A 22,254-nucleotide genomic window follows, 5' to 3' on the forward strand; every position below is an offset into this window, starting at 1 on the left:
GATACTAGGGAGGCAAAACCAGCAGCCTGGAGAGAAATCCTGGCTTCCAAAGGCAGCCACAGCCTCTCCTCCGTACCATCACTTCCCATGGGTGCTTCTCAGGAAGATGGTCCAAATGCATAGGTCAGGGGTGCCTCCCTCTGCAAAGGCCTGGTAGCAGTAGGGTGGCACAGTGGGAGTCATTTCCTCCAGCAGCACAACCACCGCCCTGGTCACAGTGTGCTCTGGGTGAAGCCCTTGCTGGGTTAGGTGGTGGTGGTGGTGGTGGTGTCACTTTCTCTGAGGATGCCCCGGGTTTCCACCCTGTGCTCCTTTGATCCCTCATTTTCTGCAGATGTGACTTGTGAGTAGCACCGAGGGCAGGATGGTTTCCCATGTCACCAGGGGTAACTCCCTCTTGATGAAGCCTTCCCTGAGAAGGAAACCCTTCCCATGAAGCAGGGAAGAGCAGGGTGGCTCTCCAGGCTCACACAGGGAAGGCAGTATCACATTTATCCCACAGCCATCCTGACCTGCTGTACTGTGTCCCTGGGGCAGGTCTCCATGCCTGAAGAGCTGCTTGCAGCAGTGCTGGTATCTGGGTAGATGGCAGCCTTCCTGCAGGTCCTCAGTGTGCCACCACCTGTGCCACTGAGAAGTGGCATAAGGGTGCCCTATGTCTGAAAGCATCTGTGGGCTCTGAAGCAGAATACTGGGTTGGTGTTTTCCCTTATTATGCATCTTTTCTGTGCAAACAGACTTTACAGGCTATAGACTTCTAAAGACTAAGAAATACATGTATACGAACTTAAATACAGTTTGCATACAGGTATATGTTAAATAGGGACATGCATTAGAAGTTGTGCTCACCGCTGCCAAATTGCACGTAGACTGCTTGAACTACATTCTCGCCTGATTATATGTGTATGCGTGTGGGGTTTCACTGAAGCCAGCAGAGCTGTGCCAAATTATACCCCTGATGCACTAGCCATAAGGTACTGGAGGAGCTACATTTGTGTTACAAAAACTGGGTGACATATTCAGATGGTGACAGTGAAAGATGATAAACCCTGACTTGTGAAACTGGAGCATATACTGCTTGTTTTGAACCTCACCTGGTTTTGCTGTTCTAGGTATAGCAGGTATGAAAGTTTGCCATTCGAGGAATTGGGCTACAAGCTGTTTAATCATTTATAAAGTTAAAAGGCAGTGACACTTCATTTCTGATGTGAAGTGCTAATTAGTTTACTATGGGGTACAGACTGCAGGAAGTTCATGCTTCTGGCACAGCGGCTGTTCATCTTTAAAGATGTGTTTATCTGTCACCGTGACATGTTTATATCATTAGTGTAGAGCAATATATGTACAGCTCAAGCTCTTAGAGAGAAGAAAAAACGCCAGCACCTCATTAAGAAGTATGTAAAGCTGCTGTTAAATAAGCTTATTCAAGGCTGTGCCTTATCCAGAGAGGAGAGTAACAGGTACTGAAGCCTCCCTTTGTAGCTGTGTGTTATTTGGGTGTAGTTATAGCTTCCAGATAGATCAGTCACTTGACATAGGTGCAGTTCAGTGGCAAAAGCTGGGAATTTAAATCCCTGGTGCAGCACCTGGGGAGGGGTTCAGATACCTCCATCAGATGCTGTTGTTAGCCTTAAAGGAGAGTGGCATGGACCTTTCATGCGATTTAATGCGCTTCATAAATTAAAGTTGGATAATGTGAACAGCAGTAAATAAATGTTCGTGTTGGCTTATTTCTAAGGGTTCCCCCCAAATTTGTGCTAATATAAAGGATTAAAGCAGGTTATAAATATCTTGTGTTTTTTCCCCTATAATCTCAAAGAACCTAATTGGTTTGCAAACACCTTTTATGAGAAGTTGAGTCGTGCTTCAGAAGCCCTTGATTGGGGTAGGTTGGATTAACAGACTTATGCTGGCACTGGTGCTTCTGGTGCTTATAAAGGCACTGGTGCTTCTTTTTAAGCATCTTATGTACCGAGAGGTTACAACATCAAAGAGAGGGTGCCTGATGACTGTATTTCACTTTAAGTTGGTAATTAAGGGCCAGAGTGTAGCAAAACTGATTCTTGAGAAGTCACTGCATCTTTATTTGGGGTTAATTGCATTAATACTCACGGCTTGACAGGCTTGCTTCATGACAGGAATTAAAGAAAAGTGTTAGGGAGCTATGCAGCTTCAGCATTGTCTGAGAAAGTCCTAATTCCCAATTAATCCTGTTGTTCATGCTCATGAAAACTCCTATAAATCAGCACCTTTGGTCATTTTTTAAACTGTATTTTTAAAAGCAGTGTAATCATGTGCTGTTGGCTTGAACTGGAGCAAAATGGGACAATTTTAGAATCATAGAATCATAGAATAGTTAGGGTTGGAAAGGACCTTAAGACCATCTAGTTCCAACCCCACTGCCATAGGCAGGGACACCTCACACTAAACCATGTCACCCAAGGCTCTGTCCAACCTGGCCTTGAACACTGCCAGGGATGGCGCATTCACAACTTCCCTGGGCAACCCATTCCAGTGCCTCACCACCCTAACAGGAAAGAATTTCCTCTTTATATCCAACCTAAACTTCCCCTGTTTAAGTTTCAACCCGTTACCCCTTGTCCTGTCACTACAGTCCCTAATGAAGAGTCCCTCCCCAGCATCCCTATAGGCCCCCTTCAGATACTGGAAGGCTGCTATGAGGTCTCCATGCAGCCTTCTCTTCTCCAGGCTGAACAGCCCCAACTTTCTCAGCCTGTCTTCATGCAGGAGTTGCTCCAGTCCCCTGATCATCCTCATGGCCCTCCTCTGGACTTGTTCCAACAGTTCCATGTCCTTTTTGAATAATTTTGATGAAAATTTGCACACAGGTTTGTGCAGAGAAGAAATATCAGTGTAGAAGGAGGACATAGGACTTCAGCTTGTTTCTGATGGGAATTCAGTGGACACGGTGTTACCCCAGGCTTTTGGTCCTGGCATGGACCTCAATGATACTGCTCTGGGACAATCCATCAGGGCTTGAGGATTTGAACCCTTGGAATTGAGGTAACAGCAGACTTCTAAATAGGGGAGTGCCATGAAAGAGCATTGTTTCTCATCACCTTGTGAAGGCTGAATCACTGGGTTTTTTTTAGTCTTCACTGAGCTTTGCTGCTTGCTCTATAGAACATTATGAGCACTAGCTGCAATCGTGTGGTCAATATATGAGAACAAATTATGATTGAAGTGTGGTTTAAAGCACTGGTTAGAACAGACATCTGCTACAATGTAATTATGCATTTTGTGCACAACAACTCAGCTTTTACTGTTGAAGGTTGAGAGACCAAAAATGATCAAAGCCTTAATTTCATTACCCGCCACTAGGGACTTTGTGTTTGTGTTCTTTTTTTCCTATATGTCTAATCAAAACTCACATCTAGGGATGATACTGCTTTGTAGATATAAGAGAAGTTTGATGCTCTTGTCCTCCGGTCTCACAGGTAGATGAATTCTCTGTTCATGTGAACTTCATATGAACTACTTTGAAAAGGAAAGCAGAAATTCTGCTAAGCGTTGTTCTGTACATTTTGGCACAGAAGGTAACATAGAAAGAAGCCTGAGAATCCACTTGGGATCATCTTTTCCTATTATGTTGGTAGCAAATCTTTGTTATCTGATACTCATTATTTCAGAACTACAATCAATAATGTAAGGGAAAGCATGAATCTGCCACACATGAAGTTTTCTGTCTTCTTTTTAAGTGATTTTCTCCTTAGATTCCTGTTGTGTAGGCTTTTCCTTACCAGAAATGAATGCCCTGTTGTTCATGTGACTGCACATCAAATAGATTTGCAGTAGCTGTCTCTTGTGTTCCCTCGAAAGCGGTATATCAATCTACAAAGACCTTTTCTGAAACATCTATCTCCCCCTTCCCTCCCCCCTCCATAGAATAGAGATCTGGATACTGCAGTCTTTGGAAGCTATCTGGCTATCCCACTGGTTTTCCAGTAGGAATTTTGTGATCTCTGTTCTGACTCTAAGGAGCCTGGATATTATTTAGGTATTTCAAATTAACCCCCTTGCAATCAGGTTCTGAAAGTGGAAGTCAATAAAAGATAAAGATTGATTGATTGAGTAATCCACCAACTGCATATTAAAACACAAAAATTATTCTAGAGCATGTAGCTGCTCTGTGCATCATAAACTTTTTTTCCTTTCTTCTTCTTCGGGTGTTTAATGCTGTGCCCATGTTCAAGGGTCCGTGCACTATGATGTGCACTCATTGTACTGCCTCAAGTACTTGCATAAAGTGGAAATGTGAAGTCGAGGTAGTACTTGCTTGTTATTTATTTCATTACCTACTTTATCTGCAGAAGGAATGATAAGATGTGTGTGTTTTTAATTATGAGACTAGACTTGAAGTCCATGTACCCTAAGTAAAGGTGGGGAAAAGGTTCTTGCCTTGCTCTAGCCTACATGTGGAGCTGTAACTTTACTATAAGAGCATACAGACTGCACAAGCTCAGGGAAATATTGATGGGTAAGGCGGTTAGGAGTACTGAGGAGGGAGGGCCTGAGTACATATGGCTTTGCCTTCTGAGATAGAACCATTTGAGACCATCCCTCAGGCATGCAGTTAACTTGTGAAGCATAAAGAATAACTGCAAAATGTGTTCATTCAATTTAAGGATACCGTGGATCATAAAACAATTAAAAATCTGTCCCTTGTGCTGTGTTAAAGGAGAGGATCCTCATCATCCTTTATTTTTAATCTAGTTAGGTGATATGGAAAACAAAAAGGCACTGAGGGCAGCAGGCACAGAGCAGAGGCATTTAAACCTTACTTAGTGGGTTGGCTGGATTTTCCTGGCTCAGGACAGGGCCATTCCCTGCACTGTTTCTTTAAATACAAAGCTCCTTTTCTTTTCTTTCAGAAATGGAAATTGAAAATTGGATTTTCTTTTTTTATCTCCTTTTAAATTTGGGTATGACTTGACCATAATGCACAAATGCCACTGCAGATTTTCCTGGCCCGTTCCTCTCCAAAATAGTGCTATCTGAGGGAATGGCAACTACCCGCTGCCAAGCCTGGCACTAGCACTGGCTTAGGCTATTGGAATAAATCTCTGTAGATATTTGTCACCACTCTCTCTCAGTGGGAGATGGAAACTTTTTCCAGTTTGTACATTTGTGCTGATGTTAGTCACATCACACAACAGTGATGCTGGGCAACACCAGAGGAGGAGGAAGAGGTCTTTGTTGGCCACAGGCTCAAAGACAGTGTTCAAAGGGGCAACAGAACTCTTGGGGTGGGTATACGGATGCTGGATTTCAATGTAGAGCCCAAGTCTTTACTTGCCTTTTGTTATAACAAGCCGTATCTTTCTGCACTGCCTCACTCTGTAACAACTTCTAGTAACATCTGAAATAGTTGTTTTCCCTGTATCTCAGAGAGATTTAAACTCCCTGGCAGCAGCATAGGCAATAGATACCAGCACCAAGAGGAGCAGAGCTGCTTTTGCTTTGCTATGCATAAAAGGAAAGAGCGTGATGCTTGGAGACACACAGGTCCAAATCCTGTTTAAAGCAGGCATCTGTCTACAGAGTTAATCACTCCAACTATGATACAGGAGCTCAATGTGCATGAGTGTAGGCTCTTGCAGTACAAAGGAGGTTGATTAATATGGAATGAAATGGGGTTTGTGAATACTTGTACTGTGCTAGGAGCATGCAGGGTGTTTTCCTCTTGTGAAGAGCCTTTGGGACAGGGCTGCTGTAGCTCTGATGTAGAGGCTGTTTGCAGGCAGTGCCCTTTGGGAACCGGTACCAGCCATGCCATAGGGTTTAGTTCTCCCATGCAGCCTTTATGCAAGCTGTTCCTGCCCCATTGCCATTCATTTCATTGCACAGGAGAAATTACTTTTACAGGTTGGTGTCACTGATGGGTTTAGCCAAAAATCTGCTCTTTGAGTAGTTTCTTCAGCAAGGTGCTGAGGGTGCCATGCGTGGCTCCTGCAGCTTCTGCCCCAAAAGTCTTAGGAAGCGTCAAATCCTCTGGGGGAAGGGGGTCTTAAAAAGATTAATTGCCCTTTGATTTCCACCTTCCCTTAGCTTTTAATACGACAGAGCTCACAAAGGTGCGGCTTGGTGGCATTAACAGTTTAAGTCCCAGAAGGGCAGGGTGCCACTTAATTTTCAACCAGCTACCGAGGCAAGTCTGCAATCTCTTGTGGGCTATTATTTCAGTGTTTATTTGCTGTGGGCTATTTGTGAAGAGCTCGGCTAGCACAACCAGCTTTGTTTTCCTCATGCAGCAAGTGCTGCACTAGTGGGGTTAGTTTGAGAGTAGAGCAAAGTCATCTCTTCAGCTGGTGGTGGGCGTGTTAACCAGTGCGGTGCAACAACCAAGGGGGAGGTGTGCTGTGGGCATCCGCCACGATCGCAGCTGGAAGAGAAGTTAGAGCAGCGGTGTGCTGGTGCTGTTTTAATTCCTGTTTTCCCCACTTGCTGGCTCCCAGAGGTGCCCTTTTTAAGTGCAGGACTCCTGGCGTACACCTTGAGCAGGGATCAGCTGGCAGAAAGCGATGACAGCTCTGCTCCCTCTCCGGCAGGTAACGAGGCGTCGGGGGCAGACGGTGCGTTAGGCGCGAGCGGCGAGCGGCAACCAACTTCAGCGACGAGCGGCGGCGGTTGGCGGCGAGCGGTTCGCTTGTCGTCCTGCCCCGTTTAACCGAGGTTGTTGTAGGGGCAATGCGGCAAACGGGTTAAAATTTAATTAGAGAACATAGTGTTAGCTACTGGAGCTTAACAGAGCTTTATATAAGCTGCTAAGAAGGACAAGGCTGCTGTGTGAGCCGCTGGTAGGGCTGAGCTACTGCAGCCGATGGCTCCCCTTCAGGCGCCGCTGGCCGAGGTATGGCTGGGAATCTGCCCAGGAAGCGCTGTGAAAGAGGAGCTTGTTTTAAAGCCGGACCTTGGCTCTGCGCAACACCCCTGCCTTCCTCCCTCCGCAAAAAGCCGGGCCGCTCTCTTGCCGGGCGTTTGAAGGAGGGAGCGGGAGCCAGCCGGGACGAGGACTGTGTGCCCAGCAGAGCAGCTCATGGCTTCGGTGTTCACGTGCGGGGCGGAGGACGGGCCCTCCAGAGGCAGCTGCTTCACCTGGACGGCGCAGCTGGCAGCGCTGAGGAGGTGGACCGCTCGGCGGCTGCGGGCATGCCGGCAAACCCTGCGAGAGTGGTGCGGCCTCCGGGATGTGTACCAGGTAAAACACCCTGGGGACTGCTCCAGCTTGGATGCTGCTCACTCACCTGTGTGATTCCTCAGTGCGCACAGCCCAGGTGAAGTAAACAGCATCTATTGAGGCAGAGCCCTGCTTGCACATCCCTGCCGAGAGAGCGTACTGGCAGGTTACAATCTGAGCTGATGTTCAACATCAGCTTTCAAACAACAATTTGTTGCTTCAGACAGCAGTGCTTTCAAACAGCAGTTCAACAACTGCTTTCAAACGGCCAGCTCTGCGTGTTTGCCTTGAATTTTAGGGCTTGGGGGACATGCTGTCTATGTTAAATGTGTCTTATAAGCCAGTTTGTAAGCCTTGTATCTCAGCCCCTTGAAGCTCTTTTTCTGCTATCACCATCCTTGTGCTTGGGATCTGGGAGACAGAGCTCAGCTCTCAGCCTATGCTGCCATCGGGTATCCAGAGCATGATGCTGTCAAGGGAGAGAGTCACTGTGGCTTTTTCTGCTGCTCATTTGTGTTTGTCTCACTGAATAGTGGCAGACTGTAATGTGGTAGGACTTTGCATTGCAAAGTGTTTGCAGCCCCCCCCCCCCAAATAGCAATGGGTCCTGAAACAACTGGGGGGCTCCCCTTTCCTACAGGCAGAAAATACAGCCCGGTACTTGCAGTTACTGTGGTATCCTGTTGCAGTTCAGGGTGTCACTCTTTTTGGAGTGTTTTTGCTGGCAGTTACTTATTTTTGTGTGTCTGTTTATTTTTGTCTCACATACACACTTGTGATGTGTGCCTGGTCACAGTGTCGGCCTCCATGGTTACTAGATTATATTGAATGTTTCAAGGCTGCTTCTCCCCACTCCCTGGTGTATTGCAATACAGAGAATGACACAGCTCATAGCAAACAGCTCACCAGAACTATCAGGCTGTAACTTTCATGGGAAAGTCATGCTAAAGGGACATCTGTGCCTATTTAATCCCAAAGGGATCTGTTGCTATTTAGCTTTAGGGTATGCCCAGGAGCAGGAGAACAGCTTTAGAGTGATAGAAGTGCTTCCAAGTGCTCAAATACCCATTGGCATCTTGTACAGATGACGGATGTAAACACTTTGTGACTCGTGTGTCACTTGAGGAATATGGTTTTTGTGTACTTAGGGAATGCAGGAATACAGGCATCATTACTCCCTGGCTGCCCACCTGAATAAATGTCAGTTGCAGCCCTGGCTCCTTCTCTATAAATAAAATCCAGGTACACCTGTATGGTGTGGGTATTATTCTTGGACTCCATTCATGCAAATAGCATGGAGCTTGGACTGCCTTTGCTCCCTGCTGCATCCCTACGGAGGCAAAACCCATCCCTCCAGGGCTGGAATAACGGCTTGGTAAGGACCAGCTCTGACAGCAGCTGTACCTAGCCTGTTTAACTGTGATTCTCTGATGGTTGGCTCAAAGTGAAAAGAGGGTTTTTCAAAACAAAGTGAGACTGTAGCTCTGCCCAAACTTATCGTTTCCTAGTGGTTGTTAATGGATTAATCTATTTTGTCTTCTTTATGAGAAGCATTACTGACTTGTGTCTGTACCCTAATGTGGGGATGTGAAAATGGGTAAAAAGAAAGGACTGGTCCCTCTGTCATCCTTCCATATTGCCCTTGAGCCAGGGTAGTGGACAAGGAGTCCCCTTCCCTGTTCTCCTGCTCACAGCTTGTCACAGCCATGAGGACAGCCCAGCCACTCTGCTGGGGATATGCAGTGATGGGACATTCAATGACCTGTTGCTCCACGCTCACTGCTCCAAGGATTATCCCTGGGAGATGAAACCAGGTAGGAATAAGGTGACTCTCACACTTTAACATCAAGAAACTCATAGTGGTAATTTGGGGTGTACCAATGGGAGATGGTGAAAGAATGCCCTGTAGTGCTTCCTTCAAACACACTGCTTTTTGAGCTCAAATCCTGGCTCTCTGCTGTTAAACCCACTGGTGGTATTCTGAGTGAGTCTGGTGAGTACAGGACTGGGCACTCAGCACTGGTCTGTTTAGATATCAGAGCAGTGTAAGAGGTTAAATGAAATACTAGTTTTCTTTTTCATTTATTTTTTAAACACCTCAAGCCATGGGAACATGTAGAGACAGCAGCTGGATGACCCTTGCATACAGGGATGTACTCTGAGCCCTGCTGTGTTACACTTGTTCACCTCCAGCATTGCAGGAGCAAAACATGCAGTGCGGAGCTCTCCATGGGGCTGTTTCTCCAAGGAGGTAGATGTTGCAGTGTCTGTGGGACTAGGCTGTGATCTTGGACATGAGATTTTGTGTCACATCATTACCACAGATCCTATATTACCTTGGGCAAATTGTCTTCCTTCTCTGTGCCCCTGTTTTTTTTGTCTGTAATGTGGATTAACAACACTCTCTTACTTGCCAAGGATGATATTTGTTGTCTTAGATTTTTGATACAAGTCCTATAGTTAATGCAGCCACATGATGAGAGCATGTTCTTGCCTTGTGCTCTTATTAATATTGGCACCTTGACAGGTGCTTAACAAAGTCCTTTCCCACTTTGTCTTCACCAAGAATGTTCATACTTCTTCAACTCCTTCCTGTTCATATTCCAGTTATGATAAGTGCCACATTTTGTATATAAAGTCCCTTTAGTTTTAAAGTTACACTTTTGTCCTCCCTGCGCTGTGCACAGTATAAAGAATTGAGAACTTTGTCACTGAGCTACATGCAAGGGACATGCAGGGAAAACTGAGGTGACAGCACTTGAGCTGCTGCTCAGCCCTGGAGGCTTCAGTTCTCTTTGATCCATGTTTGTTGTTCGTGTTCTGTGGGTCAGTGGCTATTTTCAGGTGAGTTGGATGCTGCCAGCAGTTCTCTCTTTAAATCATCAGCACATTATAGTGGTGAAAGGGAAGCCAGTAGGATTTCTTCCCTGGGCAGTGATGTTTGTTATTGTGGTGGTGAGGGTTTTGGTCTTATACATAAAATGCTTGCTAGCCTCATGGGAGACCTGAGCTTGAATCCCAGCACAGAGAAGCCAATGACACCTTCATGCTTCTGTGCAGGGCTCTTGCCTATGTGTTTGAAACCGGCAGGTGCAGAGGTTATCACGTGGGCACAGCCGCCTGGCCAGTGCACGCTGAAATCCTCTCTGCCAGCATAAAACCGTTACCTGCCTTAACAGCTTTAAGTACAGAAACCCCAACCCAGCAAGAACAAACCAGCCTTTGCCAGTTACCTTCTCTGTAGTCATCTTGCTTATAGCATGTGTGTAGGAAACCTTCCAAGGTCTTTCTGGCTGTTGTTTCACCTGATCACCTGTGCAGGGACTTGAGCCCCAGCCCAGCAAGCCAAGCTGGTCTCTGCTCCAGGATGCTTGCCATCATCTGTCTCTTCTGCCAAAAGAGAAGGGATGTCCTATTTGCTCGGAGCCTAGTCATCTGGAGTCATCATGAGCCAAAGTGCTGACGGGGCATCCCCTTTCACACTGGAATAACTTCTGAACCCATGCGAGGGGAGGAGGGTTGTACAGTATGTGAATTTATTCTCTGTGAGCACTTGGGTTGTATGCCAGGGAACATTGCTTTGTCCATGGCAGAAAGCATCTGAAAGCCTGTCCTGGAATAAACAGAGACTTGCAGAGACAGCTGATGGAAGAGCTGGCACTGATCTTCTTTCTAACTTCAGCAAGTCGAGTTATTGGGGCTTGGAAAGAATCCTAGGTGAGAATCAGCACAGAAGCCTTCATGCAGGGGTACCCATTTCCTATGAGGGAAAGGAGCAAGGGCTGTATTTTGTTGTGGAGAGCTGGAACGTAGTGCGCTGACCAGCCAGCTGGGCAGTCTTCCCAGAGCCCCTCTGGATGCCTACAGTGGGACAGGCAGCACTTCTGGGTGTCCTGATAGTCTTCCAAAATAAAGCTGTTGGCAGGGCTCTCCACGTGCTGGTTTTATAGGCCACCTGTCTTATATTTAATTATAGAGCACTAAAACAGAAAGTGAAACTTGTATAAATGAGGTTAATAAGCTGCGGCAAAGCCAAAACCTTTCAGCATTGATGTCTATCCTGTGTTTAGTGAGTTATTACCACTGGCCTGACTTTAACTGGGATGTCAACACTACCACATCCTGGTGCATCTCTTCCCCTGAGGTATGAATACCAGTTTTCACCTATACATCCCACAGCACAGTCAGTCCTCATTACCCCCTGTGCTTTAAGTGTGAATGAAACATTGCATCAAAATCTATTTAATAATGCAGCTAACCTCGTATAAATTAAAAATTGGTCAAATAAATGCTTTAGTATCATGGTTAAAATGCTTGTCAATTGGTCTGCTTAATGCAAAGTGAAAAAGAGAAACCAGGCAAACAGTCCTCAAACTCCCTGCAGAATACAATGACACGCTGTGATTAATAGGATGTGAAACCAGGTATGGGAGCATCTCTATGGTTAAGCTATTCAGTTACGCTGGTTATTTGGGTAACAATCTGGTGTAGAAGTATAAACTGAATTACATGTGGGTTTTATGGACAGCATGCTTTTTAACATCTGAAAGGTCATTTCCCCTCTGTGAAGTGAAATAATTCTGCTGCTGAAGCACAATAAATAAGCTTTGCATGTGTGTCTATCCCATATGTAGTTGGGGTGGAGGAGCGAGAGAGGAAATGGTTGACTCCTGTTTCCTATGGTGTTAACATCGATGGTTTTGATAGTTAGGACCGTGTTTCCTCTGCTGCCGCACCCTGACTTTTCATTATAAAAAATGCTGACAGCAAACTGGAGATGCCTTTTTTCTTTCCCTTCTCTTTTAGAGTGATGAAACGTCCTGCTGGTGAAGTGAGGGTGAGCATGAAGGATGAGTGGTGGGTTGTCAAGGCAGGGCTTTCCTTCCTCTGCACCAGACAGACTCTGGAGTGATGCTCAGAGGGTCTTGGGTGTCCTCACGGGTCAGGGTTTTCCAAAGCAGCTTAAAGACCTTTTATAGAGGACAGCAAATATGTGCCCCTTCAAAGATTTAAACTTGAGCCCTTTGAATTCCTGGATGCTCCGGGAAAGCTTTGCTCTGACTGCTTTCATCCAGCTGTTTTCCTTTTGGAGGCATCTGGTCTAACGCTGTGACTCTGCTAACACAGTGCTTTGGCTCTGCTTGAAACTCCCAACACATCCAAACACAGCATGTGGAGGCTTCCCTGTGGCTGGGGCTTGGGGGAGCCTCTTGCAGAGCAGAGAACAGGACCAGCTCCAGGCAATGCGTCCTGACAGCTTAGAGTTTAAAGTGGCTTTACGCACTGCCAACAGCCGCTTTCCAAAGCTCTCTGCCAGACATATTTCCATTTGAGCTCATGATATAGCTCTTTCTGTTTGAGTTAATTCAAACAAAACCACGGGGTTTGTACCACTCCTCCCTCTTCCCTAGCAGACAAACTTCACAACCAGACTGTGAACTTCACCTCATTTCCTTCAGGGTGTCACGGTGCCAGTTTCAAACAGTGCCTCTTATTCACTAACCGCTTTGGCCTGTATAAATATTTCTTTTTCTTCGATCTGACACAGATCACAAAATACATTAGATTTCAAATGTCGCTGCCTTTCAGTAGCAGACTCCTGTACAAAGGTATCACTGTATGAACCTGCCTGCATAAATCTCTGTTTTGGTCTTGTGCATTGAGGCTGGCAAGTTTGCTCTGACTGGACGAGAGGTTTATGAAAAGGTAAATTAAAAGTGTTTCAGGCACATGCTGGTTTTTCCATACTTCATTTTTCGTCCTTCTGAGTGCTTAGCTTTCCGTCGCTTTAGCAAGTCACTGCAGTGCTTTGCAATCGTGGATGGACCATCCATGTGCTTAAAATAACACTGCGCTGTCTCCTCACTTTCTAAAAATCAGGCCACCCTTCTGCAGTTTGTGTTGCTCTTAAAACCTCTGAGTCATAATTAGTGATTAGGAATTCTGCTAATCTCCTGTACAGATGGAGGCCAGTTCAGTCTCAGAGGCTGCAAAGAGGATAAAGCTATTGGTGCTAGAATATATTAGCTTAAATACCCTCCCACACACAAATACGCATGTACACTTTTCCCTGCTGGTTTATCTGCCATGCATACAAACGTGCATTGATTTTGTATGTTGGGGAAGGAGAGGTGGGGATAGTGAGGGTCATCAGAATGCTGAGAACAGCCTGAGTGTGCTGGTTTAGCCATTAAAAGCCATCACTGACAGTCCAAGCAAAGGCAGATTTAAGACACTGATGTTTCCATGGTTGCTTTTTCACCTGATGTAGAATAGGTGCTGTCCCAGTGACGGGTGTCATCTTCCTGCTTACTACTGGGTGCAGATGTGTGGTGCCTGCAGAGCTGGGAGTGGTGACAGAGAAATTGCTGCCCTTAGACCATGTGGCCATTGCTAATTATATGCTGCTTTCTGAGCATCCTGGTTTTACCTTTCATTGGATCAGTGGTTTCTATGTAGAGTGATGTGGGTGGGACAGAGTGGAGAAGGCCATGCTTGTTGGTATCTTGTGCAGGTAGGTTGCTGGCTTGTGCATGGGTGAGGAAGGCAAAGGACAGGAGGATGGGAGTAAAGAAGCTGAAAGAGCAGAGAGGGCAGTGCAAGAATTACATAGCATGAAAAGTACTGGCTGTGTAAGCAAGGGAAGAGAGGGGAGACACCAGGGAATTAAAAATGAATCATTCTGCCCCAATTCAGCTGTGTGTCAAAACCCCCAGTACTCCAAATGGAGCCCAAACTTCCAAGGAAGTGTGGGAAAACAAACAGGTAGTGGGGAAAAAAAGGCAGAAGTGCAATAGGAGAGGAAAACAGGTTGTAGAGAGGAAAAAAAAAAAATAGGAGGGGAACAAGCTTTCCAGGAAGGCATATAGATCCGCATCATACCGAGTGCAGATGTTTGGCTGCCACCAGACTGGATGTGTCTGGTTGCCATGGTTGTTTTGGGAGAGTAAGTATGGTGGTGTGGATAAAGCCCATCAGGAATCTGGCAGGGCAGGTGCGCTTAGCAGGCATGCAAGCCGGTGTTAGCTAAGCTGTAGTGAAAGTGGGAGAGTACCAAGCCCGTTGCATCTGTTCACCTTATCCAGAGAGCTGGGTGTCCTGCATTCACTATGGGGTTATGTGCTCTTTGGCAGCACTGCCAACCCCGGACCTCAGTTTGGAGCTCTTCTGCTGGCCTCTGAGTTGCAGAGACTTCTTCCTGCTCGACTCTTCCCTGCTCCAATGGCTTCCTGCTGCTGGAACCTCTTGTGGATGCACTCAATTTCCTTTAAACTCCAATGTTTCTGGTTTAGAAAAGTTATCTGTGTCCCAGAGCTGAATCATACAGCCCAGATCTGTATTTGTTTGGAAGCCCTGGATCCTCTGAGAAGCTATACTCTTCCCCTCCTCCAGCTATTCCTGTCCCTGTGGTTATCCCAGCAGGGCAGAAGTTGGCACCACCCAGGTAAACCTTCACGTCATTTCTCTCTAAGGAAATATGACTCACTGTCTATTTTCCATCTTATTTTTGGGCTTTGGAGTCTGTGTTTTGGAGACAAATGCAAGTTTGTTGCTCTGAAATACTCCCAAGTGTCTCGGCTGCCGCCCCTTAGGTTGCTGCTGCAGTCTGGATCAGCTGGCTGGACCTGACCTGGCACCCTCCTGCCTTATGGCTTTCTCATGAAAGCTGTGATATGGGGCATGATGCGGAGAGCTTTTGTAGTCTGATGACTATGATGTTAGCTCTTACAAAGTAACTTTGGAAAGAAAGCCAACTCAAATTCTTTGCAGCTATTTAAAAGGTGGATATTTGATCAAAGGTAGTTGCTCTGCCTTAAACAAGGAGAGCAAGACACCTCTGGCACCTCACTGCATCCGGGTGTCTAGGGTAGCTAGGGTGAGCTGCCCTTTGCAGGTGTCTGGATTGATGGTAATTCATAGAGTAGCTCCTGGTGAGGGAGCAGGGCTGGCTGTACTCCTTGATTGTGTGGATGAGGCAGCACAGTTTCTCTTTAACAGTGCTCTGCAGCCTAATGGATCCTGTTACTGGCTTCGGCAGTCAGTACACAGAGCCTCCTCTTTAGGGGAGTTGAGCTGGACCAGAAAGATTGGGTACCTCCGAGAAGGTAGTTTATGTGCCTTTGTGCGATACCTGTGCTCTGCCTGACACAGTTACACACTCAGAGCTGTGTGTGAAGCCTTGTAGGCTGGTGCACCAGCAGGGAAGAAATCCAGGAGATGAAGTATAACTTGGTGTTTTGCACGCAGAAAAGAGTCTGCAAAGGGAGCAGCAGAAGAGCAGGTAGAAGCTTTACTCCTTCACCTCTAGAGCAGCAAACTATACTCCTGGAGAGCAACCCTAACCCCAGAACAGATTCATATTGGTGGCCAAGTGTGTAAACTGCACTCTCGGTTCCTTCCCTGATGTGCAGTAAGCCACATCAGAGGTAGCAGACCTGTGTTTTGGAAAGGGGCTTGGGAAATCCAGTGAAACACTATAGCGGGGGTGTCTGAAGTCTTAGTGCTGTGCCGAGTTTTAGCAGAAAGGCCCCTTCCATCCCCTGGATGGGGATGTGTAGGGTGGGAGAGCCAAGTGAATGACCACAGCTCCCAGCAAGCACAGTTGTTGGTACTGGGGTCCTCAGCTGGCTACTGTGGCACGAGGACCTGTGGTCCCACAGTGAAGTGTCACGCTGCCCTGGGGCTGGCTGCCTGTGCTGTGCCTTTGGTTGGTGACTGTTGGCTCTTACTTGGCGCTATTTAATGATAAAGGGGTTAATATTACAAACAACAAGAAACCCCAAACCAATTGTAATGCTTTCCCAGCTCACCTCTGCTTTTAACAATCACATTTCAACCTCTTGTGTCCCCTGACTCACGCTGGAAAGGCTTTTGTTTCTGAATCTGTAATCAAAGCAACAATGCGAAGGTCACTTCCTTGAGATTATATAGCTACAGAAGAAGTCCGGAATCGTGTCTCCCTTCTTCCTTCAGTTCGAACGTACAGAAAACATGAAGGCTTAGCAGATGCATGCTGTTGAGTACTTCTTGGGCTTCTCCAGTCCTTTTGCACCATCAGGGCTTGTGATTTGGAGGTAGGAGGCTATAATTTAACATCTCATGCTTAGCAGCAGCAGATAATGTTGTTCAGTGCTCTTACATTGTGTCCTGACTTAAACATCATGCAGAGCTTGGAGCTGTGAGTGCAGGAGAGCAGCACGGAGCGGTGAGTTTGCTTTGTGGGGTACTGTGGTAGTGCTGGCTGGAACCTTTTTACTTGCTCTTTTCTTTACCCTGAAAGCTCAGTCCATAAAAATTTCTTTGCATCTTTTTGCACTCCATTGTGGAGGTAAGGGGCTGTTTGCTTACTCCCAGCATTTCCAGCTGCTTTTTCCTGCTTTTCTTGGAAGTGCTGCCTTGGCTGCTTTAGGAAAGTGCTAATTCCAAGCTTGACTCTGGTAACTCTGCAGCTGGGGGGGGGGGTCTGTAACATTTGGTCATAGCAAAACCACCATTTTGGGAGATTACCTGCACAGGCTGCTCTGAGATACGATTTAACCTGAACCAAGGACAGATTCATAAGTCCTGCGAAAAGGCAGCCAGTGCCTGGTACAGTAGCTCCTTTCAGCGTGTAACTATTAAAGGTCTCATCAGTAAGATCCCACCCCTCTTGCTTCAAAAAACACCCCTCATGAAGAGTTTGACACTGGGGATGCCGCACATGGAGCTCAGTAACGGCTGCAGAGAAGAAGCCTTTGATGCCAAGTGCTTGTTTTGCTTTAAACATGGTGTGGGGAGCAGTCCAAGTCTGTCAGACCCTGCGTGCCTGGCAGGGTGCTGGTGGTGGGATGCATGCTGTGCCTGCTGCAGCCAAAACCCCTGCTTTGACTCCTCTCAGAGAGCCTTGGATTTCAGGCTTTCCTTGGTTTATTTCCTTGCTCTTTGCATGTATTTGAAGAGTTACAGGTCTAAAGGCAGTTCAGATAGACTTGTGATACAGCCTGCTTACCTAATGTCTGTTCAAGGCTGGCGTCTGCGTTTCCTGAGGGGCAGCTGCCAAGCATGAGAGTGGGTGGAAAAGTACAGGGAGAGGATGGAGGCAGGATGGGGGATGAACTGGGTGCAAGGACCATGATGGGGCAGGAGGGGATAAGATTCAAGTTGCCCTCAGTATGTGGTGCTGGCTGGAGAGGATGGCAGATATTTAATGGTCAAGGCTTGCTCTGTGTCTCATGTCTCAGTAGCTTTGCCTCAAAAACCCAAACCAGGTGTGAGCATAGGGGTGGTTGAGAAGTAAGAAGTGCATTTGGGGGGACAGAGGAGAAGCCATCAAAGCAAGGGGAAGAGCTTCAGGGCTGGGGAGAGGCAAAAAGGCACTGAGAACAGGGCTACAGGTCTCTGGGGATGGGAAACTCTTTCCTAATGGGATTTTCTTGGTCTTCCGTAACTATTCCTATAACTGGGAAAGCTGAGTTTGTTTCAGGTGGGTCAGAGATGGCTTCTGGAGTGGGGTAAAACACAGGAGAAGTTACCAGAGGCTGTGCACAGAATATCTCCTGAGGCTTGTGTTGTAGAGACTGAAGTAAAGAAGCACGAGCTTAACTGATTTGCCTGCAGCTCCTGGTCGAGGAGTGAAGGTCAGAACAAGTCATGGGAGGGCAGGTGTCTGGTCCTGCCCCAAGGTGGGCACTGCTTGTTCCAGGGTAGAGGATGCTTCTGCCTTGAAGCAATGCCCTTTCCAGGGCCAGCTCCACATTTGCCCCATTGGATAGCATCAGGAAAGCAATCTGATCCCACAGGATCTTTTTTTTTCCGCTGAATTCCCAGGAGGTTACACTGGAACAAAGCATTATGATGGGCTTGTGTGCAGTAATAACCCGACTGCAGTGTCTCAGCACTGCTGGTGATAAGCACATCTCTACCAGACACTAACTTATTAGCTGTGTTCTGCCAAGGAAAGCAGATGTTGGATGAAGTATTTCATTGACTTGATATTTGTGGCAGATCTGCACTGATTGTTTCCTATTAATTTTCCTGATATTTTAGGGTTAGCTGTATAGCTGCCTGTCCTTTTCTTGCTGATATTTTAAATACATTGCAAAGTGCTAGGAATGGTAACATCAGCACTCATGGAATGTCATGACCTGTTCAAGAAACATCTCAGTTTTGAGTATGAGACAGCTTTAATGAAAGGAGAATATTGATGCAACAAGGGGGCTGCTCCTTCAAGAAGATGGCTAACCTCTCCCCCTGTGTCAGAGGGACTCGCAACACTGATAACGCTGTTGGCAATGTCCTGTGGCGTGTGGCAGTGTCAGGGAAGATGAAATGCTGTCTGATTGCTGCTTGTCAGCTGAAAAGTATGGGGCAAACTGAGCCAGTAAAGGCTCTTCTGCAGAAGTTTGCTCCTCTGCTTTGTGCCATGGGAAGCAATGCTGCCTGTGCACACGTAGCATCCTCATCCTCATGCTGCTGCTCAGGTCGTGGGTGAACAAGCCCTGCATGGGAGGGAGCAGCAGCAGAGGCAGCCACACTGCAGAATTTCCCTGTGGGGAGAAGAGGGGTAGGTTTTACACTGCACGCTGCTGCTAGAGACCAAGAAGCAGCAACTCTCCTGTTTATATTTTGCTCTTGGCAAAGGGCTTTATCTCCTGGCTGAGATACTGTCTTTATAATTTTGAGGAAGACTGAATTAATTTGTTGCCTGGATTTTCATTTATCACTGTTCTTTGCTTTTGCCTTTTATTGCACTGTGCTCCTCGTTATTTTTGCACATTGCATTTGAGCATTTCGAGGGAGGAGGATGAGATTTAGAGCCCCACAACCCGCTCCAGTGAGGGAGATCTTTCCGATGGCCACAAGAGGCTGTGCCTGTTGTCCTGGACAATTCAGCAAGCCATCAATAAAGCAAGTGAAAGAGTCCTTTAGATTTGCATCCCCTGCACTGAGAAATAGTGGAATAAATGGGGAAAATGAGAATCTCATGGGAAGTGTGTTGGCACTGGGCCCTGAAAAGCCACAGTGCCTACAGTGAGGGGGAGCACTTGGGCTGTTGCTTTGCCAGACTTTTACTGGCTCAGCTGGTGGGGCCTACGTGAAAGTCAGTTGGTGCTCTGCAGGAGCCAGTTTTTCATTGTATCTTCAGTTCGTGTGGCTATTTTAGGAAGGTGCCATGCACCCCAGAGAGCCTCTCAGCCCCCTGTTCCAGGCACTGCTTTATCTCTAACTCTTTGCCAAACTTTAGCAAAGCCAACATTTCCATGGAAAGCATCAAAGGGGTATTCTTACCAGCTTGCACTTAAGTGTTTTTTCCCCACCTGTCTCATCTTAAAACACTGGTTTTGTGCATGTTGTATTCAGTCAGGCCTTCAGGTGTCCGTCCCTGCCTTGCTGGTCCTGAGACAAGAAGCACAGGGACACAGGTTAGGAATCACTTGTACAGTCCCTGCAAATGCTGTGGGTAAAGAGCCTGTGAGTTTCAGGATGGGAGTGTGCAGAGCCAGGGTGGGCTCTGCAGCCCCTGAGGAAGACAAAGTGGTACTTGGAAGTCACCCTTGTGAGGCGAGATGTGTCCTACAAGGCATCTTACCAAAGGGTGAAAGATGTAGCCAGCCGCTTCAGTGCATCACTGGCTATTTAACATTATGCAGATACTAGCTTCTGTTAAGTTTAATAGCAAGATAATAAATGATTTAAGGCAAAATCCTGGCCCTATTAAAGTTAATGGCAAAATTCATTGACTACGTTGAAGCCAAGACTTCAGCCAAAGGTTTCTTTGTCTTGCACGCAGGCTCACAAGAAGTGTGCATCAACATGTTTTTGGAGACCTATGTGTATCAATTACAAAGTTTCCGTAGAAATGCTGGTGTAAAACCAAACTCCTGTTTGTTATTTTCCTGCTTCAAGCTTTTTCTTCCTTAAAGCTTTGAGCAGCTCAGAGTGCTGGCACATGATGAAGCTTTGCTCTCCCAACAGACACACCAGGAAACTCTGAGGTCATTTAAACCTTTATAACTTTTTCCCTCTTCCCCTCAGCTGCATGCAGGCCCCTTCCTTCCAGAAGGACAGGCAAAAGCTTTTATTTCCCTGACATGTGCCTGGTTAGGGCAGCTCCATATTACAATACATTCTTGCATCTTATTTTGTACTTTTGTGAGGCTGGGCACGTTTACAGGCCAGACGTAGGCTGCCTCTTTGTATCAGTCAGTGAAGCAGTGATGATCTAAGGCAGCTGAATATCTGATCCTAAATGCCTTCAGGACCAAAGGAAAAATAACCTGAGCCCTGATTAAAATTTGAGGTCAGCATAGGGGCTTCAATATTAAGTTTTGAAATCGCTCACAGGCTTATGAGTTACAGAAGAGAGGTTTAGGGAAGAAAAAAAAACCCAAATCCTTACAGGAAATTATTGGTGATGCTTTATAGCTGGTTAACTGCAGCTCAGGTGGGGATTTGAGATGAAACTCTTTTAGGTGCAAGGCTGTTTCTCTGGGCTCATACACCCGCAAAGCACTGCTGCTGCCTTGGAGTCACCAGTCAAAAGCAGGATAGCAGGATTTTGGGAACCCCTCATCCCACACGCTTTGTGAGGATGAGTTGGTGTGGCAAAGGAACAGCGCTTTCTCACAGACTCTGTGCCTCTTGTGAGTGGGAATACTGCTCTTTTTGGTTACCTGTATGATTTTCTTCAGCACTCTGACTGCTTGAGCCACTGTGGAGCGATGTGCCTGTTTCAGGAATAAATGAGGCAGCTCTCACAATCCCTGTGCTAATGGTGCACTGCAGTCCAAGTTCTCACTTTTAGAACTGCAGGTTTCAGGCTTTGTGTGCCGGCCATTTATTTAGTGAAAATGGTTCTTCTTCCTTTCTCACCACTGGATGCACCAATGCAAGTTTCTTCTTTCCTGCCTGTAAAATATCTTTGGAGCTTACTCACCTGCCAGAGAAGTTTAGTTTCATGTGGATACCCTGCAAGGGGCTTACTGAAATAACGTGCATGGTTCTGTGCATCTGGACCACATCCCCGGTGTCACGCTTGGTGTTGTCCAGACAGAGCCCCTGCGGGTGCGGGTGCTCACTAACACTCATGCCTGAACAAAGGGTTTATCTTAAGAGGAGGGAAAGAGGAGACTTGGGGGAGGAGGTTTGCTGCTTCCAAAAGATTTCTTGTGGAGTTTTTGAGTATTAAAGATGTGAAGCCTTGCTGGATGGGGGGTGGTTTTAAAGCTTCCAGCACTGCGTATTTATGTGGGTGAAGGACCTGGTACAGCATCCTCTGGGCAGGAAGGATGTGCATGTGGGATGCTGATCTCCAAATCATGGCATGTCCCAAATGGAAGCAGCTGGGGTGCCTGTGCAGACCTCTGAGCACTTCCATGGTAGAAACAGCTCCCAGTTTTGTCTCAAGTACTGCAGCTTATGTACAATTCTCTCTTCTTCGGCCACAGTGTTGTTAGGGTTTGGGGTTGTTTTGGCTTTCACCAGTTGTGAAGAGTCCAGACCTTTTTAAAATAGAAAAAGGCTTAAAAATAGAAGTTAGTGACAGATAAAGTCAGGAATGCCAAGTGACTTACCCAGTTCTAGGAGGTGAAATCTGGTTTCAAGGGACTGCATCATATTCAGGTTTGCTCTGATCCGAGCCCTTCATGATTTCCCATTCTGAAGCTACGCATCAGGAGATACGTTATTCTGACAGCTTCTGGGTTTTGGCTGAAGTTTTTTTGAGGGTTCCTGTTTACACCCTGATTACTTTTTTCTTTCTCTGTTTTGTTCCCTAACTGGGTAACACACATGGATGTCTAAATATACAGCACGTAACAACCAGCTCCGAACAGGGAGGATGTTTCTGCTCAAGAGCAATAGTGTAAATATCCTGCATATGGTTTTTTTCCCCAAATAAACATTCAGGCTCAGGATATCACAGGGAATCAGTTTAAGTAGCCAAGAAGTAGGTTTGGTTTTTTTTTCTCTCTGCCTTGTTTTTCTCTTTTTAAAGTACTGATGTTTTGGAAAATTTGCCTCAGTGCTTTTAGGTGGAGAATTTGTCTTCGTTTTTGTGTCAGAAGCAAGATGGAGGA

The 22,254-nt window shown here is 46.5% G+C and overlaps 1 protein-coding gene across 5 annotated transcripts in view; it reads left to right on the forward strand.

The window, feature by feature from the left end:
• The window catches only part of FRMD4B (FERM domain containing 4B), a 137,794-nt gene that overhangs the window by 49,483 nt on the left and 66,057 nt on the right, over positions 1-22,254 (forward strand). The window contains exon 1 of one of the 5 annotated variants that reach the window (XM_061455757.1): positions 6,710-7,219. The exons of 3 other annotated variants lie outside the window; for them this stretch is intronic. In XM_061455757.1, coding sequence (XP_061311741.1) covers positions 7,058-7,219 — 162 coding nt within the window. In that variant the 5' untranslated portion in view covers positions 6,710-7,057. Of the gene's footprint in view, positions 1-6,709; positions 7,220-16,249; positions 16,273-22,254 lie in introns of those variants that run through there. One more of the 5 variants, XM_061455762.1, reaches the window with a different exon arrangement.

Source organism: Pezoporus flaviventris, unplaced genomic scaffold (assembly GCF_033815535.1).
Source record: "Pezoporus flaviventris isolate CSIRO_AGI_PZ_B2104156 unplaced genomic scaffold, CSIRO_AGI_Pfla_v1 ptg000021l, whole genome shotgun sequence".
NCBI classification, from domain to species: Eukaryota; Metazoa; Chordata; class Aves; order Psittaciformes; family Psittacidae; genus Pezoporus; species Pezoporus flaviventris.